Raw genomic sequence first — 20,270 nt, forward strand, 5'->3', positions numbered from 1 at the left:
TAAAACAATGCTAATATGCTAAATGTGTGACTCCGTATGTCAGTTTTCCAGGCTAAACACGCACACACACACACAAGCACGTGCACGCATTTACATCAAAGCGACTGGTTTGAGGAAATGTTTTATTATCTGCTCTCCTCCAAAGCTGCTAATCACAACCACTTTCTTTCATCTTTGCACCCCCCCCCCCCCCCCCCCCCGTCCCTTCCCAGTTCTTTCTTGGAATCTTGAGTTAAAGATCCAGTCAATTTTTGCCCTCATATGTAGTAGTTTTCATACGTTCTCCTCAGATGCTCTTTTTCTCTCATCCCAATTCTGTCGGAAAGTCCCTATTTGCAAAAAAAAAAAAAAAATGTATGGAATTATGGAATACCGCCACTCACAATATAGGCTACAAGGGCAAGGTGGCGAGCTAAGAGATAAAACTCCAAAAGCATACACGTGCATATCATTCTGTAACAACGGGCCTCGGAATTGCCTTAATCCTGTTTTTTACTGCCTATGCCTTTTTTGATTGTGTCCTTCCTTCACTTCAGTTGATCTCTAAATAAGATGTTTGTTCCAAATACTTCACACGTCTTCCTGAAATCTTTCCCTCACCTGTCTCTTCCTCCTCTCTCTTCCCTTGCATCTCTCTTTGTCTGGTCCCTCCCTCTCCACCTGCTCTCCTTCCTCGCTCCGCTCGCTGCCCTCCCCTCCTGTCCCGCCCCTGTCCCCACCCCTCCCCGCAACCATTGGCCGAGGGTCCACCAATGGCGGCCGCTCCGGCAGCCATGAGGGACTACATATGCAAAAAAAAAAAAAAAAACCTCTCCTGCTTAATATTCATGAGTTGCATTTGAGTCTTTAAGTCGTTGATTAGGACAGCGGCACAGCTTTCTGTCCCAACTGCCTGCCTGACTGGCTGACTTTGTGTGTGTCTGTCGCACCCCCCTCTCTCTCACTGGCCATACACACACACACACACACACACACTTTCTCACATCCACGCTGAGCAGATCAGTGCAGGCAGGCAGTGCTCAAGCCCGCTAAATTGTATTGCTCCCTCCAAGTGGAAGCAAGGACCAAGAGACCGGAGAAAGAAGAGGACACATATTGAAACTTTTCAAGATTTTTTTTTTCCCACAAAACTGTCTGTTTTTTTTTCTCTGGAGGAGGTTGACATGACAATGATCCGTTATCGCCGATGGATTTGGTAGGACACCCGCTCTCCGAGTGTTTTTTAATGCACTCTGAACAAGAGTAGGTAAATTTTACCTTTTATTCTAATTGCTCATTGTGTTCCATCATGTGTGGGAGTGTGCATGGTGTGCAGGTCAAGGTTGTTTCCGCTGTCATGTAGCGTATGTATGTCTGTGTTTGTGTTGGGAGCAGCAGTGTCAGGACAATGTGGACATCACACCTGAGACATTTCCACGCATACAAGTTTTTTCACTCGGTCTGCTCGTTCATCCAAGCGGAGCATCAACAAGGTAGAAGGGGACGCCGAGGTTACACGCCTCACACTCACACACAAGTGGGGGGGGGGGTACGAGGGCCCGTAAGTGAGGGGGGACAAGGGCCCATAAGTGAGAGGATGAAAAGAGGGGAAGTGCGCTCTTAAATGCCAGAGGAGGTAGAATTTCAGACGGCCGACTCAGCGTGTGGCCCTGCACAGGAATTAGACACACACACACACACTTTAACACCAACAAGCTAAACGACTTGCTGCTCATTTTAAGTCAATGTAATGGAGACCGAGAAGTTAAAGAAACATAGATTTTCATGCAGATGCGGTCTAAGGTTGTTCCTGGTAGATTTGGAGTGATGGGTGTGATGCATGAGGTGTGTCTGCATGCAATCACTATGACCATCGGAAAGAAAATATCTCCCAATGCTGTGCACACAACAAGTGTTTTTTTTGGGGTTTTTTTTTTTAGTATAAAGCTAAAATCCAGAATCACACCCTCTATTTAAATGTCTTTACAACAGGAAGTTCACTGCTTAGAAGTGCTGAGAAGAAAAAAAAAAACGGAGGCCAATGTTGCATTTACTGACCTGCATCTGAGGATGTGTTTAAATGAAAACAGAAAGACTGAGAAAGTTGATGAACATACACTTTATTGATCATTCCCTCTTTATAACCCTTTTTCTGCATTGTTAGAAAATATTCTTTATAGATTGAATGTCATTAATTGATTTGTGTGTGTGTGCAATGATTTGAAGAATAATTTGAATGTCTTAAATTAATTAATCTAATGCAAGAACATTTATATTTTTTCCTATATTTTATATAAAAAAAATAAAAAAGGCAGTGTGAGTCCGTCTGCTGATCTTTTAGATGCAAACCAGTGTGACTAGTTTGGAAAGCGGCCACAGTAAAATTGAACTTTCAGCACTTTTTCTTCAGCTTTCACTCAATAGACGGGTGAAGAATGGTGCAAATAAGTTGCATTTTGTTGTTGTACATTTTACAACAGATGCATTGTGTAAAATAGGACAACTTTTGAGCTTTTTAGCAATTTCAACACTGTTTGTCTTATCATCCATCCATCCATCCATCCATGCTCTCCCCCCGCTTCGGTGGATTCCCCTGCGATGCTCTCAGGCACTCCTTTCTAACACTAATTAAAGTTACCAATCATAATGATGATGATACTGATATTAATAAAAATAATAATAACATCAACAAGTCCCGCTTAAGCTATTAACATAATTACACTCCCCTTTTGCCATCGTATACATACTATTAGCATATCATTAAAGTATATTGTCCTAGGTGACTTTGAGGAATTTGTTGTTGTTTTACGTTGTCGGTATGCGTTTATACTAAAAGAGTCACGGCGGCCGTGCATGCAAAACGTGAATTCCATGTTCACATAGTACAAGATAACAGGAAGAAATTATTTTATCTTAGGATTTGCAATGGATGCTTCACTCAATGAAGATTTCTTTAGTGAATTCATCCCACCGATTAAGGATCACGCCATCAAACGGTGAGACGCTACAGATAGCACTGTAGTTGTCATCTTTTAGCAACATTTTTGAATTATTATGAATGAACATGACGGAAATAATGAGAATTTTTGTCACCAAGAGTTCCATTTAAAATCATATCAATGTAGAATATTTGAAATATAAAATATTTGCTTGTGATAAAAAAAAGTGTGATGTATTGATTTTTTAAACTTAAATACACAGACATACATTCTATTTTCATGGCTTGTTTTGCCTTTTTTTCTTTTTTATTTCCGATCAATTCCTAATTCCACAAGGAAAAGCCAGTACTAGGGAGAGAGACAGAGAGATGAAGCTGAGTGGTAGGAGGGGAAGGAGGGGAGAAGAGGAGGTGGGGGTCGACCAAAGAGAGATTGCGTAAATTAAAATCCTTTTAATCTCCTTATAAAATCATTTACTTAATTCATCTGTCAGGGCATGTCAATATGTGCCATGCTGATTTGTAGCTTGTGTGCTTGTGTTTGTGTACGTGCATGTGTGTTTGTGTGTGTGTGCGTGTGTGTGTGTGTGACCTGCACGGCTGGCCTCTGAGGTGTCCCTCTTTTTGTGTGTCCGTTTGCCTGTCCCTGTGTCCCGATGGCATTTGTTATCTGTCAGGTTTGTCCTCGCCTAAACTCACTCACACACACACAAACACACACATACAAACACACACATACATACAAGCGACGGGCCTGGCTCCTGTGTGAAGGGTCCGAGCATTCCGGCAGTAATTTAGTCCTGTAAAAAGGGAGGGAGGGAGGGCGGGTGAGAGGGATGCAAAAGAGTGAGACAGAGAGGAATAGGTGGGAAGGAGGAAGACAAGGGTGGGGGTGGCTGCTTTTGTCTGACACCCCTGCTCTTAGTGGTCTGCGGGACGCATGAGCGCACACACACACACACACACACACTCGAGCATGCTCTGCAGCTTTTTTCATCTTATAAAAGTCACACATTGTCTTCAGTGACATGTTATGTGAATTTGACTGATTTCCAGTCAATCAATCAGTGTGTATATGTATGTGTGTGTGTGTGTGTGTGTGTCATGGGTCAATGGCGGCCTTGATGTGTTGAAAGAGCAGTACGAGGGGACCATACCAGCTGTGACACATACTCACCGCATTTGGCCGCCACACCGCAACCAAGCCAAATGTGTGTATGTGTGTGTGTGTGATTGAATGCCAAAGAGATGATTGAAAGAACACAGAGAGAGAGAGAGAGATAGTAAAGAGAGGGGCAATCCTGCTCATCCCACCCCCTTCTTGTATCCCACTCCCCTTCTTTTCTGTTTCACATCTGCCCCATTCTGCAGCCACCACTCATGTAAGGGGGATCCATACATCAGAGTGCATTCATTATTATCACATGCTATCAAATCATTTATGGTTCCGCTGCTTACCAACACGTATTGACCCCATTTCAGATGTGGCGCATTCAAGTCATGCGGGAGAAAAGAGGTTTTTCGCAGTGAGAGTGATCAATTTCAAAATGGAATCCTGTGTATTTATAGTTATATATATTGTATTTATAGTTATATATATTTCCAGCAGATGGGACGACGCTAAAACTAAAACAACGTTAGCCAGCATTGCGTCGCTGTTCTGTAAGAAACAGCGCTGAGATTTTCTGAGGTCTGACAAGTACTGTACATGTCACAGCACAAATCGGCGCTGACATCCTAATTCATTGGAAATATTTACGGGAATATCCCGCTTTAGCAGAGAGTCCATGTAAGAGGAGTAAATGCTTGTTACGGATTTCGACGGAAAACTTTCCCTTTTCGATTTTGTTGACATAACACGAATATATTCCTGTTTTCTTTAGCAGCTACGCACAAAAATTGGTCGCAAGGACATGCAAGACCGAGGCCCGCTGCCCCGAAATCCCACACTCAGCAATATGTCGTTGGCGTTTTAGCGCCCCATCATTGGTTCATTCTTAGTAGACACTTCTTTGCTTTATAGTTCAAATTTGACGGCGTATTTAAAAAAAATCAAGCCATCAGTGTGTGTGTGTGTGTGTGTGTGTGTGTATCATGTAGTGCTCAAGGCTTCTAACAGTGGCCCTAATGGGAGGAGACAGCATAGACTGGCCCACAATAGAACAAATTTAGATGGAGAAGTGGCGTGCATGTGTGTGTGTGTGTGTGTGTGTTTGTGTGTGTGACAGCAGAAAAGAAAAGGAAGGTCCCGCTTTTTTGGCCCCACCTCATATGATTCAGTTGTTAGGCTTTGTGCGTAAAAAGAAAGGTGTAGTGCAAAGGGGCGGAGAGCCAAAGAAATGGATGACCATGCCACCTGCAGACTGACAGTGAAATATTCCTCCACTCATCCTCCCATCATGCTTCATGTGGCAGACCACGCCACATATGCAGGTCTCTTTCTTCTCTCGCTCGCGTTGCATCTTATATTAGACCTTTCCTCACTTCTATGGAAAACGCATGGGACGTGACGCGCTGGGCAGCAGCATACATTTTTTTTAACAAAATATATATTTTTTTCAATTTAGGATACATTTTCATGTGCTGGATTTAAAGGTTTTGGGCACATCATTTTACACAAATTTGCTTGAAATAAGTTGAAAAGTGCATTTTAGGTGTGATTATAAATGATGCAGATTAAACATTAAGATTAATTAAGTGTAATTTTGCCGCTTGCCACAAAGTCATCTTTTTTTGTCAGTAGCATGCTTGCAAAAATATATTGGATATTTAAAAGAAGTGCGGCCTTCATAGACGATGAACTGGGTTTTATATATTACTATATAATGAGAAACTAAAATATCAGAGCGAGGGAACAAGCATTTTCTAGCAACAGAAAATAAAAAAGAAATGTCACTTCCTTTTTTACATATCCTGTGGATGAATTATCAGCTCCCTTTTAGGTCTATTTGCTTAAATCGCTGTCAAAATAATAATAATAAGACGCTAGTTGACACTTTGTGCCCTCAGGAGGTCTGCGCCTCATCGTAGGCGATCCTCACTTTTGTTTTTCTTCTTCACAGAGGACAATTTATCTCCGCTTTATCCCGTTCTTCCCCCACCATTTACCTCCCAACACGCTCTCCCCTTATCCCTACCTCCCTCCGTCCTCACGCTGCAGGCCCCTCCCGTGCGGAGCTGTCACCTTTCTGCACCCGCTCAGTCCCTATTAAGAACGACAGCCCATCTGCCGCCTGCCCCGCTAACAGCTCCCGTTGCTAACGCTAACGTGTACACACACCCGCTCACACACACACTTACACACACACACACACACATACACACATGCCTACAGCATACTGCATCTAGACCCATCTGCCCTGATGCAGACATGAGACCAACACACACATCTGTATAGGAATATGTTCTTTATGAGCACATTTCAGCATCGTACATAAGGATTTGTTTAGAGCTGGCGCGATAACAGCGGATGGATTATTTTGCAGGTTGGAGCGTATACGTAAAACACTGCAGTGACGCACTTTCAGAAAACACCGCCTCAACACACACCGCTCAAAGTCAGGGCATTAGGGTTAGCGCTTGTTTAATTACAGGCCTCAGCGGGAAACTCAGAAAAGTTATTAGCGATGGGATTTTTTTTGGTAGGTATGAACTCCCTAAAATACACATTCCCCCGAACATGCAACATTTTAGTTTTGTACTAATTACAGTTTTGTATGAACTCCCTGCACTCCTGTAACATGCAAGACGATTGTTATCCTCCAACATTTTTATGAACCCCCCCGCAAAAATAAATTTTCTTGTCATTACAGTGTATTCTGTATGAATACCTCAAACCCTCCCTCTTTTTATGGCACATTACATTTAAAAAAGTCAACATTTCGAAGAGACACCCCACAACCTCCCCACGTATTACAATGCATTGCTTTGTGCATTAGCTCACTAAACTACTCTACCGATGTAGAACTTTTGCTATTATATACACTACACCGTTATTATTTCCCATATAACATGTCAGTTTTGATGAAAGTGCATTGTTTCTTTTCTTGTATGAACTTCCTAAACTCCGCCAACATGCACAGGTAGCGTATTAGACACTTTTATCTTACTGTCATATTATTTTCAGCAAAAAACACCCAACTTTTAACTTTTTAACCCCCACTAATTGCAGTTAATTCTTTTTTTTTTAGTATGCACTCCCTAAATCCTCCCTATAAGCACATGCAGAGCTAAGGCTATTAGGCTCCTTTATCTTTTTATGGCACATTATTTTACCGTAAATCACCTAAACATCCAACTTTTTAAAGCAATTAAAATTAAAATATATATTTTTTTGTATGAACTCCCTCTATGCCTTTTTTATTGGGTACATTGGTAGGAAATATTGATACAGGATGGACATTTTTCTGAATGAAATGTTTAAACCTTAAATAAGTTTGACTGGTTTCCAATAAATAGCATTTAGGGATTGACATTGAAAGATTTACTGTGTTCAATATCAGGGTTTAATGTTGTGATGGGTTTTTTTTTTTTTGGATTGTCTTGATGACATCACACTGTCTAGCATGTGTGTGTGTGTGTGTGTGTGTGTGTGTGTGTGTGTGTGTGTGTGTGTCCATGTGCTGTGTATGGTGGCATTTGTTTCCTTCAGGGGTAGGTGCCTTTTGCATTAGTAAGAATGGCAACTGTCTCATCAATCACTACATCCCCATGTCTCTCTCTCTCACACACACACACACACACACACACTGCCATGGTCACTCTAGTCACAGATGGGCCAGCAACACATGAGCGAGTCACCAAGCAACACACACACACACACACATGCATACAGTCTAGGCTGGAATAGCTGTGTACAATTACTGTTCACGTTCTTAATGTGGGAGATGATCATCTTTATATTAATAATTTATTAGACTACATCTGAAATTAAATATATTTTATATTAATAAGCCACAGTTTACAACAAAAAGTACAAATGATCGGTCAACCATCCGCATAATGCCGGATGTCCCTTCATCAACGATGACGCCATGACGGGAAAAATGTACTATGAAGTGTTTTCTGTCTATATCGTATCGTGACACGGCGAGCAAAGCCAATAAGAGTGTGTGCGGCTAGCTAGATATCGATTGGTCCGATTCAACAGAGTGGAACTAAAACCAACAAATTACACAGCCCGACCCCTCCACCTCCCCTCACGTGGAGAGAGAAAGAGGAGGGTAGTGTTAGCAGTCACAACATACTGGAATGCTATTATAATATTTATTTATTTGCGTGTACAAACCACTGTATGAGTTGCTGGCACTAGCATTATGCAATCACCTGATTCTCAAAAAAAAAAAAACAGCTCCTCATTCCCTACCGTATGCATGGTAATCTTCACCATATTTTCTGCTCTGTTTATTTGTTTTCCTTTTCTTTTTTGTCAGAAACTTTGGTAATGCTTATCCGCCGGCGTCCCCGTGTACTTCTTCTCCTTGGTTGTCCATGCATGAATAACATGCATGCAGGCCATGCATGAAGACACTGATACGGAAAGCCCCTCTACCCCACTATTTGACAAGCACAGAGCTAATTAGACACATTAGGATGTAAAATAAATATGTTTACTACTGTGATGCATCATATTGACAGCTGTCGGCAGTTCGACATCACTGCAAACCAAAATAATACACATCAGTATTACACAACAACTGTACTCATTGGATTGTATTAAATTGTGCATGTGTGTGTAATGAAATATTCCGTTCCTAAACTTTTTCCACCAAGAGCCGCATACTGAAAATCAAACGATGTGGGGGACCACTTTTTATATTTTCATGTATTTTTTTATTTTCTTTGTTGTATTATTGGTAATTTTGTATTTCTTTTTTTTCCTTTCAACAATGTGCCATAGGTCTAAAATATAAGTAAAAAAATAATAAGTTGTGGACCTGGTATAAACTGTTGTACATAAGTTGGTGACACCTCCTGCGGCTTCCTTCACACAGTCTTCACACTAAATGTACAATTAATATTAGCATATACAATATTTATACATGCATTCATTCATTCCATTTCTACGCCGCTTCATCCTCATTAGTGTCCTCATTTGTGTGCAATTGAACACATCACCGGAGTAACAAGTTTCACTTTGAAGTTTGTATTTCCACTATTGTCAACCATAACCATTTTCATAACCTGTCACTTTTGATCAATTAATGTTGTTGGGGTTTTTTTTGCAATAGAGAATTTAGGTTGCATTGACTGCAGTGACCTTATCAATCCAGTGACAACCTCTCTCTCCCGACACCATGGTGCCTTTGATTTGACACACAGTGTGCCCTCCAGGGCTTTCTGCTTTTTGTCCCCCCCATCCGATGGCCTTATTCACTGGAATGGGTGTGTGCATGCACATCTTAAAATGTTATAGGACCGAAGTGTCCTGTTAATGTCCGTCTGTGTGCCGACAAATAAAATCACATACATGACTTTTAAGTTATATGGTGTGTGTGTGTGTGTGTGTGAATATGGATCAGAATCTATTAATAACATTTGTTCATGTATTGTTTACTCAGTTTTGCCATGCTCTTTTTCTTCTGTCTTTTGCGTCATAATTTCCAAGGTAAATGTTTTTATCTTCTTCCCCTTGTTGGACTTGCTAATCAGTATTTTCACTCCTTCCAGAATGAACTTATCGAAGGGTCCACTGGTGAACAGCAGCACTGACGACAGCTCCAAGTCAACGTACGGTAAATGCGGCGCTGGCGCCTGGAGGATGCACCAGAGCTACGAGCCGCTGGAGGCCAACCACATGAGAGACCCCCATGCCCTCTACAACCCAAGGTAAAAACACCAAAATACTTTAGGTTTCAGTTAGATTTCAGCAAAAGTCTTTTTCAATTGAATGGGCTTTTTTTTTTTGACGGCAGTCATTTTCAATACATTTCAATAAAAAGTGATGCATGAGCCATAGAAGAGCCCATTTGTTTTTGTGCCATGGAAAAAAAAAGCTTCTGCAGCCAAACGTGTGACATTTACTAGCTTTCTCACACAGCTCAACTATAAAATTTGTAGGGGATTGACAAGCACATGTCTATACAATTTGAGCAAGATCGGGTGAAAAACATGGCTGCCATCAAGGAAAACATTACAGGGACAGAGTACAAACACAGGCTATGTCCCTACAACTAATTGTCCATAACTTATTTCTCTATTGATTATAAAGCTTTGATATTCTGTATTACTAGTTATTTTTGGGGGATCCACACATGCTATGTAAATAGTTATAATAATGAGTACAGTAATCCCTCATTTATCATCGTTAATAGTTCCAGACCCAATCGTAATAAATGAATTTCCACCAAATAGGATCCCTTATTTATCAATCGAGTATTTTTGTAGTTAGACCATTTACACAGGTATTACCTGAAAATTAGGCATTGTGTTGATGTGTGTTACTGTAAATGTGTTCTCGTGATGAGATCAGGGAGCCCAGGAATGGCCGTCAGGGTTTCCGAGTTGAGTGTTAATTTGGTGTGGATTTCAACCACAACAGTAGCCGCTGTTAGGGATTATTGTGTCTGTTGTGAGATCATTCAAACCTGCAATAAGAAGCCTGTTCTGGCCAGCAAATGTGGTGACGTTTTTACCAAGCAGTACAGTAACATTACTGACACCTAGTGACCTGTGTAGGGTACTGCATGTCTTCACAACGTCTTTGAATGCCACTTATGATTGCCTTATATTATTTATCCTTGTAAATGTTTAATTAAGGCAAAATTTTGCTTCAACACAATAATGATTTATTAATTAATATATTTTTGAAAAACCATGAAACTGCAAAATTTGAAGTGGCGAGAGATTATTGTAGAGAGCAGTGGTCAGCAACCCGCCGCTTCTCAGCCTTATTGTTACAGCTCCCTTCGCTGAGCAAAGTGATTTTTTTTTAACACCACGTAGAGCAACTGTGCAGTTTCAAAAAGAATATAAAATATCCAACTCACCGCAAGTCTATGAATGCATCTGGACTGTTCTGACTGCTGATTGGCTGAGCGAGATAAGATGAGATAAGATGTGTCTTTATTAGTCCCACTAATTCCAGGTTTACGGAAGCAAAAGTGCAAGAGCACACACCATAGCAGAGTATAAAGGTAAACAAGAGCATAGAAAGAACAAAATAAAGGTCATAGCAAGGGGGGTGGGGGGGTAGGCTGGTGTGTGGAGTGAATCTCACTGGAGAGAATCTCACTCTAAAGTACATTACTGTGCAGTAAAATAAAACTATGTCATTAACGAGAGCATAACAACAAGTTCTATAACTTGTTGTTATGTGTTTGGAGAACATGACCCGCTAATTGGCAAGGTGTTGACTGGCCATTGACTGCTTGTGAGGCAGGGCGGACCTCTCGGCAGCAACCGTAGAAATATACGTGCTTCCACTAAGTCTAGCAAAAACCACCGCTTCCACTACGCCCACAGTCCCTACATTTGTAGCTAGTTGCTTTTGGGAAATTAAGTCACCAAGTACCGTATTTTCCGCAATTTCCTCAAAAATCGACAAGGTGCCTGATAATCTAGTGCTAAAATCTGTAAAAATGTTGTGTGTGCTACTTTGGTACGCACTCCACCTGAGTGTTGGACCATCTCCCACTGACACAGGGACGTAAAACGTACGCTGGCAACAATAAACCAATCAGAGAACACGATGCAATACGTACAGTATGTAGCCTAATTGGCTAAAAACAACATTGCGCCTATCTCTCAATAGGACTATCCATCTCTTTTCTATGCCGCTTATCTTCGGGCAAGAGGCGGGGTACACTTTGGGGTACACCCTGGGGTACACCCTGGACTAGTTGCCAGCCAATTGCAGCAATAGAACCATCAGTCGTAACGCTACTGAGCAAACAACACTGACATGCAGAAATGTGAAATCTGATTAGCTTTTTTATGTAAAAGTTGGCTACGTTTTCTTTTCATTTTGGGTTATTTTTTTATTTTATTTTTTACTGGAAGAGAAGGCAAAATGTCTGGTTACCAACCCTTGGTATAGACGAAGAGGTAGCTAAATCAACATCAACCACGTGAAAAATGTCCCCCCGTCTGAGTGTAGTTCCAAACATTTCAAACTGGGGGCTTCCATATTTAGAATGACAACTGTAAATACGCTGTGTGTTTCATGTCTAAACAAACAGCCAGCACATTCCTCTTCCGCCCTGGCGTCTTTTAATCATTTTCAGTTTGTCTGGAGAAGGCACACAGTTGTCATTGTGAGTATGCCATTTGTTCCTAATTAGCAGTATATGGTGTTGTATGCAAAGGAGGCAAGACAAGGCAAGTTTATTTATAGAGCACAATTTGTAGACAAGGTCATTGGAAGAGGTTTTTGCAGTATTTTGGGTAAAATCACATAATAATATTTAAAAAAAATATTCTAAAATCATTATATAAAATTCCATAAATCATTGCATAAAAAATTAAGTGCGCAAGTACAGGCGTTTTCAACCTGGGTTTGAACATTTCCAAATTTGAGGTTTGTCACACACCTTCTGGAAAACTGAAACAGCACCATGTAATTTATGCTTACATTTCTTGTGTTTGATTTCATCTTGTTGTTGCATTCTAAAAAAAAGTATCAGTGGCTACCATAATAGCTAACCTGTTAGTTATTATGTTACAACCCATCGCCACGCTATCGATGGGTGTGTTGTTGTTGTTGGGCTTTCTGCAAAGCCTTTTTTATTTTGTGTGATTGTGTGTGTGTGTATGTGTGTTTGTGTGTAGACTAGGAAGTCTTAGTCATAGGATTGTAGGGTTAGTCTGGGTCAAGCCAATTAGAAGTCTGGCAAACCTTTCTCACGCAGACCCTCAGCCAATCACTAAAGGGTGCGTTACCAGCACTGTGTGTGTGTGTGTGTGTGTAATGGCAGACAGTGAAGTCTAGTGATGAGAGGAGTACCGTTTGTCACCACGTTCAATTCATTAGGTAACAATAAGGTAGACAATAATGCTCATGTTTGATTGACACCCTCAGAGGGGTACAGTATACACATAATAATATTTTTGTTGGCTGCACGGCGGGTGAGTGGTTAGCACGCACGCCTCACAGCTAAGAGACCCAAGTTCAATTCCACTTTGGGTTTGCATGTTCTCCCCGTGCATGCGTGGGTTTTCTCCGGGTACTCCGGTTTCCCCCCACATTCCAAAAACATGCTAGGTTAATTGGCGACTCCAAATTGTCCATAGGTATGAATGTGAGTGTGAATGGTTGTTTGTCTATATGTGCCCTGTGATTGGCTGGCGACCATTCCAGAGTGTATCCCGCCTCTCGCCCGAAGACAGCTAGGATAAGCTCCAGCACCGCCACCTTGTGAGGATAAGCGGTAGAAAATAAATGAATATTTTTGTTATTGCGGTTGTAGTTTGCAGCGGTGTAGAACTATACTGCAGAACAGGGCGGTTCTAAACTTCAAGTATAAATATGAAATTCATAAGAAAAAAGCAACATTTCTATGTCCAAGCATCCTAACATGAACGCCACAATTAATGTGACCATTTTCCACATTCACACCCCAGCAGCAGAAGGCGAGCATCACATCACATGAGCGCTCCTGCCAGTGTGAGCGACCTCCGACTGTGTTGATGAGATTTGTTTACAGTTTACTTCACACACTCACATGCATATACTTGTACTTGCGGCGTCTCGGGGTCCATGCAAAAAAAATAATACATCACAACATTAAGCATTTCTAAATCCTTAATTATTATTATTATTAAAGCTACATTAAGCTATATTATCCAGCTATATTAACATGTTTCCGCTGTGTGCTATAAAGTTTGAAGGTAATTCCAGGGATATGTTTAATTTGTGTTTGGAGTTGTGTGGGTTTTCATTGGACGGCAACAATATTATTCCCCATTTTATTTAGGCCATCAAACCATGGGAATGTGATTAATGTCAGCCAGCCACGCACCCCTGGCACACACACACACACACACACACACACACACTTTGCTGTAAACTGAGCCCAATGTAATCATAATGATAAAGCAGATTGCCTTAACACACAGATGGGCCTCACAACAGCTCTGTGTGTGTGTGTGTGTGTGGACAACGCTGATTGGATTGCAGATTTATAGAAGAGGATTACTGGCGGAGCAGAGAGAGAGCGAGAGGGAGAAAGAGAGAGACAGACTTTCAGACACTCACCTCTCATTAACTTCCACCCCCCCCCGTCACCGCTGCCCGCCTTACACACACCTACACACAAACATGGCCACACATAAACATACACAACGGAGGTCACATGTCAATGCATACCCCCCCCCACACACACACACACACATAAAAATTGTAGACCACAGACAACAGACATGGAGGCAGCGCTATAGTGGACACTCCAAAGCAATGTGATTATGACCGGATGTGAATTAGATTCCTTAACAGATGGTCCAGACACCAAGCTCTAAGGTGCATCAGATGAGGGAGGGGGGTGGGGGGGGGGGGGGGTGAAAGCGGCAAGATGAGGAGGAATGTCAGCAGCATATGACCATCATCATAGAATATGCAGCAGCCTAATTCCTTCATTCATTCATTTTCTACCGCTTTTTCCTCACAAGGGGGTGCTGGAGCCTATCCCAGCTGTCTTTGGGCGAGAGGCGGGGTACACCCTGGACTGGTCACCAGCCAATCACAGGGCACATATAGACAAACAACCATTCACACTCACATTCATACCTATGGTCAATTTGGAGTCACCAATTAACCTAGCATGTTTTTGGAATGTGGGAGGAAACCGGAGTACCCGGAGAAAACCCACGCATGCACGGGGAGAACATGCAAACTCCACACAGAGATGGCCGAGGGTGGAATTGAACCCTGGTCTCCTAGCTGTGAGGTCTGCGCGCTAACCACTCGCCCGCCGTGCCGCCCCAACAGCCTAATTATTTATCCTTATTTTTTCTTCATACAAATGTAACCCTAATCCCATGCTATTAATCTCCAGTCACAATTATTACGTCTTTACTTATTGGGTGGACCCCACCTCTCACCCAAAGTCATCTGGGATAGGCTTAAGCTCAACCTTAACCCTAAACAGAATAAGTGGTAGAAAATGGAGTAATGATTTCCGTGCAGGACAGTTTGTTGAATGTAAAATGTAAACAGGCTAAAAAAAAAAAAAGGGAGGCTATTTAGGTCAGATTGTGAAGTTTAGTGATGTGTGCATTGTTGTGCATCCTCCTCCGGTCGTCGCTCACAGTGATGGATAGGTGTAAATCATGGCAATCCTGACATGACAGCCCAATTTCCTCAAATCTGATCTGCTTAAAGAATTCACCTCACTTGTGTCTCCTCACTTCCATTTCTACTTATCCTCTTTTGCACTCTTTCCCCCCTCGTCATTCCTTCAATGTACTCCCATTTTACTGCACACACTCCTGTCCTCACGTTTTTTTTTTTTTTTTACAGCTTCTCTCTCACACATTCCCTCCTTGTCGCTTCTTCACATCCTTCCCTTCTCACATTTGAACGCCCTGTCATATTTACTCGAGTGGAAATCCTCTTTCACCATCTGCTTAATAAAAAAAAGTGTTTTTAATCCGATTCGGGATAGTTTTTTTTTTATGTACTTATTTTTATTATACCCGTGCGTAATAGCATCTGTTTGCAGCAACTTAACCGGGTTTCTAGTGTGAGGTAGCAGAGAGGATACCACAAATACTTGATGATAACGCATGTATATATATATATATATATATATATATATATATATATATATATATATATATATATATTAGGGGTGTATTGTGTCTCCACAACACAAAATTGTTTGCTGAGTGAGTGATTGAAACCGCTGCACCCATTTCATCGTCGTTTGTGCGAATCAAACATTTGTTTTTAAACAATTCTATCGTCCGATTGTGCAGCCTCGCAAACGGTGGCGTTCAAGAGCATATCAACCTAACTGCTGATTTAGCAGAGCGACAAACACAGTCGGCGTGACCCGTTTAATGGCTGTATTTTTTAAATGGTTCTATCATAGAAGTTTATATTACAGCCAAACATGTTGCTGAAAGACATAGAGTTAAGAGAACCTTTTGTTGTTTCTTTTTTCCTCTTTTATGGTACTTTTATGTAGATTTCTTGATATCCACCCAAGTGGCAATGCAGTTTTGAATTGGGTTTGTAATCCCATTGAGTTGAATTGAAACATTGATAATTATGCCTCAACATTTATTGGATTCTATTGATACTTAAAGTACTCTTATGAACTGGAACTTTAGATATTCCTCCTCCTCTTCTTGGGGTTGTCAGCACTGTTCTGTTACAGTAGAGAATCACTCCTGCGAAAACAGCTGATAAAGAAGACAGAAGGAAAAGGGTTTCGAACGTGTGTGTGTGTGTGTGTGTGTGTTGTAGTGACAAAGATAGCAGCAGACGGCAACACATTTATCAGCAAGTGCTCACCAGAAAAATGACCAAATCATTAAGATTCTCATCTGACAGTGTTTGCCGTGCACTCGCCTTGCCGCTTGAACCCCCGGACATGCTCGTGTCTTGTCCACGTAGTACTGTCGCTTCTATCACCTTTTACTACACTCTGATATCTGAATCTGACTCCAGAGTGGGGGGGGGGGGGGGTTGACATCTGCGCCGTGTGACGACAAATACGACAAAAACACTCGACATTCTCCAGTCGCCGGGCTGCTGTTTGGAAAAGCTCATAATTCCTAATCAATAACGTTTGGCTGAGCTTGCCCTGCATGTGTGCGCACAACAACCAACCCACCCACCCACCCACCCTCCCACAGCAGCTCATCCATTCACTGGAGGAGAGAGAATGTTGGTGTGTAAACTTGACAAACCCCAGGATCCATCCTAATAGTCCCACTAGTGGGGCCTTGGAAGTCTTAGCTCTCATTACGTCACACTGTGGGCGACCTTGCATAGTGTACAGCTATAGTGTTGTTTGCAACCATTGGGGTGTCTCTTTTGTCACACCTATGGCCAAAAACTCATTTTATCCAAGTATTTTTATTTCCTTTTTGGATAATCTTCCCTTTATCTACTGCTATGTTTTGTGTTTTTGATTGTGTTATACGTAGCTTTATATTCACTATATGATATTAAAGATTAACCTTTCTTTGAGGGCAATGAACGATGTATAATTCATATTGGAGAATCTCTGTCTAAATGTTCTGAACTCAGCATTATTCAAAAACAGGAATAATGCTGAGCATCATGTATTCAATGTAGCTCATGTCATGTTGTACTTCTTGAGTCTGAATAAACAGCGCCCCTGCTGTTTATAGCCGAGTAGTGCACTCCACTTTAAGTCAATGGCTTCAAGACAACAATGAATCATCATCAATCCATTATTATGAAAGAGTGTTAATTACATATTTTAATTGTGTTTTTGATCGCTTAAAACAGGAAACCTTCTTGCGTATTAGAACTTTTCCAAACTGAAAATTTTATTTTGTTTCTCATAACTTAAAAACACTTTTTTCTTTAATATTTCACTGCTATGCTACTTATAACGTTACACGTTTAGTCTTGTAAAATTGCAACATTTTTCCTTAGTAAATTACTTTTTTCCCTCCTAATATCCCTGCTGTTGTTTTTGTAATATAGATTTTTTTATCTTAAGTTTTCTTATCATAACTTTGACTTTATTGCCATAATATCTTGACTTTATTCTTGTTACATCATAATTATAATTTTTTCCCAACCTAAAGTTCTAAAAATTAAAATTTTCTACATTGTTTTGTATGTTTTCTATAATATTGTTAATAATATAATATAATAATATAAAATAATACTAATACTAATACTTTTTTTTTTGATATTGCAACTTTTTTTGTTTTAATATTTTGACTTCATTCTCGTAAAACTGTTTGCTCTTTTAGTTCCTTTTTATTTTTAGACTATGCTGCAGGCCAATTCAAACGGCCCCCGGGCCACACTTTGGACACACCAAGACTAACTCTAAGACAGTATGGCTTATATCACCGTTCTCTTACTAACCTGCAAAGGTTTTCTTTAAATTTGGAATAAAACTATCAATGCATTTTCAACTGCGTAGATTCTTATTTAGCACTGAGCCATTTCGGTGTCTGTACAAGTCAACAGCCCATTGGATAGAACATGTTGGCCATTATGACATCGATTGTATCTAATCAGGGGTTTACTCAGCAGCCAATGAAGAGAATTACAGGGTTCCTGCCCGTCTAACACTGTAACAATTGATCTGCTCCCTGGTGTGTGTGTGTGTTTTTTGTGTGAGATGTAGAAATGGCGACAAAAGAGCCAAAAGATGTTAGAAAGGGAGCTCAGTGGGAGGGAAAGTGCTTTGACTCAACTCTCGCTGTTGGATTTTGATTTTGCTCGGTTCACTTTTGTGTCAGGTAACAACTATAATCATCTACACACTGTGCGTCTCTCCGTCTAAACAAAAGCTTCCACAGCACATTTTGTTTTTCTTTCAGACTAATGTCGCATTCAACACTGCAGACAAGTAAGAACTATCACACTTAAGCATTACTCCTGAAGATAAACAATCTTATTTGTCAGCATCAATCATTCATTCATTCATTTCCTAACGCTTACCCTCAGTATTTAGCTTGACTATGTCATTTAAAGGGACAGCTGTATTAGGAATGTTGCCTTAATAATGCTCCATTTGTTAATATCAATTTGTCCAATTTTTTGGAATCTTGAAAATCAATGTGTTTTATAAAAAGTCATTTATTTCTGGGATTTTGCAAAACATGTGTTAATGGCTATTGTTCAAAATTATTGTTATTAAATATTAGTTGGGAACCCAAATTTGCTTTGTCTTTTTGATAATTAATAATTAAGTAGGATTTGTTCGTTCCAAAATCCCAACAAAAGGGTTGGGTGGGGGGGGGGGGGGGGGGGTACGGTGATCTGTCAAAGTGGGCATGAGAGGGAGGGAGTACATCCAATGCTAGTCCAGACCTGCCAACATGTACACATTTATTGTACTCAGCATACAACTGGACTCAACTGTACTCACTGCTTCTCCATTTTGTTGTATTTGCCTGGTTTCTGTTTCAAGTTCCAATCAGCCTATCCCAGCTGTCTTTGGGCGAGAGGCGGGGTACACCCTGGACTGGTCGCCAGCCAATCACAGGGCACATATAGACAAACAACCATTCACACTCACATTCATACCTATGGACAATTTGGAGTCGGCAATTAACCTAGCTTGTTTTTGGAATGTGGGAGGAAGCCGGAGTACCGGGAGAAATAACCGAGGGTGGAATTGAGCTCAGGTTTCCTAGCTGAGAGGTCTGTGTGCTCGTCAGCATCAATCATTTTACCAAATACCTTCATGCTGAGAATATAGCAATTCAGCGGTTTCCATTCAGAACGTGACATTTGTAGTGGTTTACGTTGTCGTTCCATTGTCCCCAGGGAGCGGGGTGACTCAATTTATCCAGGAATTTCGGATTTCAGTATCATTTTATTGTACTTGTCAGAAAATTGTCAAACAATTTCCAAATTACGGTGTTTACGATGCGTGGCTGTATGAGAAATTTCAAGTCAAATCCACTTATGAGATCAAACATAATTTGCGGTGAATGTTTTGACACATTTTGACCCTTTTATGTGAGGCGGGTCGGGAGTTAGAAGAGTTAGCTTACTGTCATTATTGTATTAACAATGCACGATCAAGACGGCTACCTTGCTAGCACAGAGAAAGGAGTGTGTTGTGTTGTGTTTATGCATGCAGCCCTGCAGACTTCAAGTATTGAACATGTCACAGCAACAACAAGGCCCAACAAAAAAGAAAGCAATTCAGTCTATTGATGACATGGTTGTATTCATTGGACTATGGAAATATAAAAGAACTTTCTCGGCTGCTCTCTCTTAGCCCGTTCTTTAATTCAATATATTTCCCATCCTTTTCCATTCCAAAGCATTGCCAGTATCATACAGATAGAATTGTGTAAGGTTTTTCTGCTTATTGGACTGTGTGTTCTTATCAGCATGGCGAGCACAATGCTGGGTGTGATGGAAAGGTATTAGCCAGCCACGCAGGCTACATTGTCAGCACTTCTAGCGTCTCTTCCTCTAATGCTTTCTTCAGCCTCTTTTGCTTTCTCCGCCTCCTCCTCCTTCTCCTCCTCCTCCTCCTCCTCCTTCTCCTCTTCTTCGTATAGATTGGATTTTCTACTTATGTTTGTCAAATGCATTTGCTACAAGCGGCTTTCATCGACTTACCATTATGTTTAAACAAAAGGCTCACATGGAGCAATTTAAGAGGAAATTTCTTGTTCTGACTTTGGTGTGAATGCTGAGTGACAAAGCCCCCCCCCATAGTATTGTACATCAAGTTTT

The 20,270-nt window shown here is 41.0% G+C and overlaps 1 protein-coding gene across 5 annotated transcripts in view; it reads left to right on the forward strand.

Annotated features, from left to right (window-relative positions):
- The first annotated feature begins 861 nt into the window (after window positions 1-861).
- The window catches only part of esrrga (estrogen-related receptor gamma a), a 76,870-nt gene continuing 57,461 nt past the window's right edge, over window positions 862-20,270 (forward strand). For 2 of the 5 annotated variants that reach the window (XM_058088711.1, XM_058088714.1), the window contains exons 1-2: window positions 863-1,242; window positions 9,587-9,745. In XM_058088711.1, the coding sequence (XP_057944694.1) occupies window positions 1,187-1,242; window positions 9,587-9,745 (215 nt within the window). In that variant the 5' untranslated portion in view covers window positions 863-1,186. Of the gene's footprint in view, window positions 1,247-9,586; window positions 9,746-20,270 lie in introns of all 5 variants that reach the window. The other 3 variants (XM_058088713.1, XM_058088715.1, XM_058088712.1) reach the window with 3 other exon arrangements.

Source organism: Doryrhamphus excisus, chromosome 12, assembly GCF_030265055.1.
Source record: "Doryrhamphus excisus isolate RoL2022-K1 chromosome 12, RoL_Dexc_1.0, whole genome shotgun sequence".
Taxonomy (NCBI): domain Eukaryota; kingdom Metazoa; phylum Chordata; class Actinopteri; order Syngnathiformes; family Syngnathidae; genus Doryrhamphus; species Doryrhamphus excisus.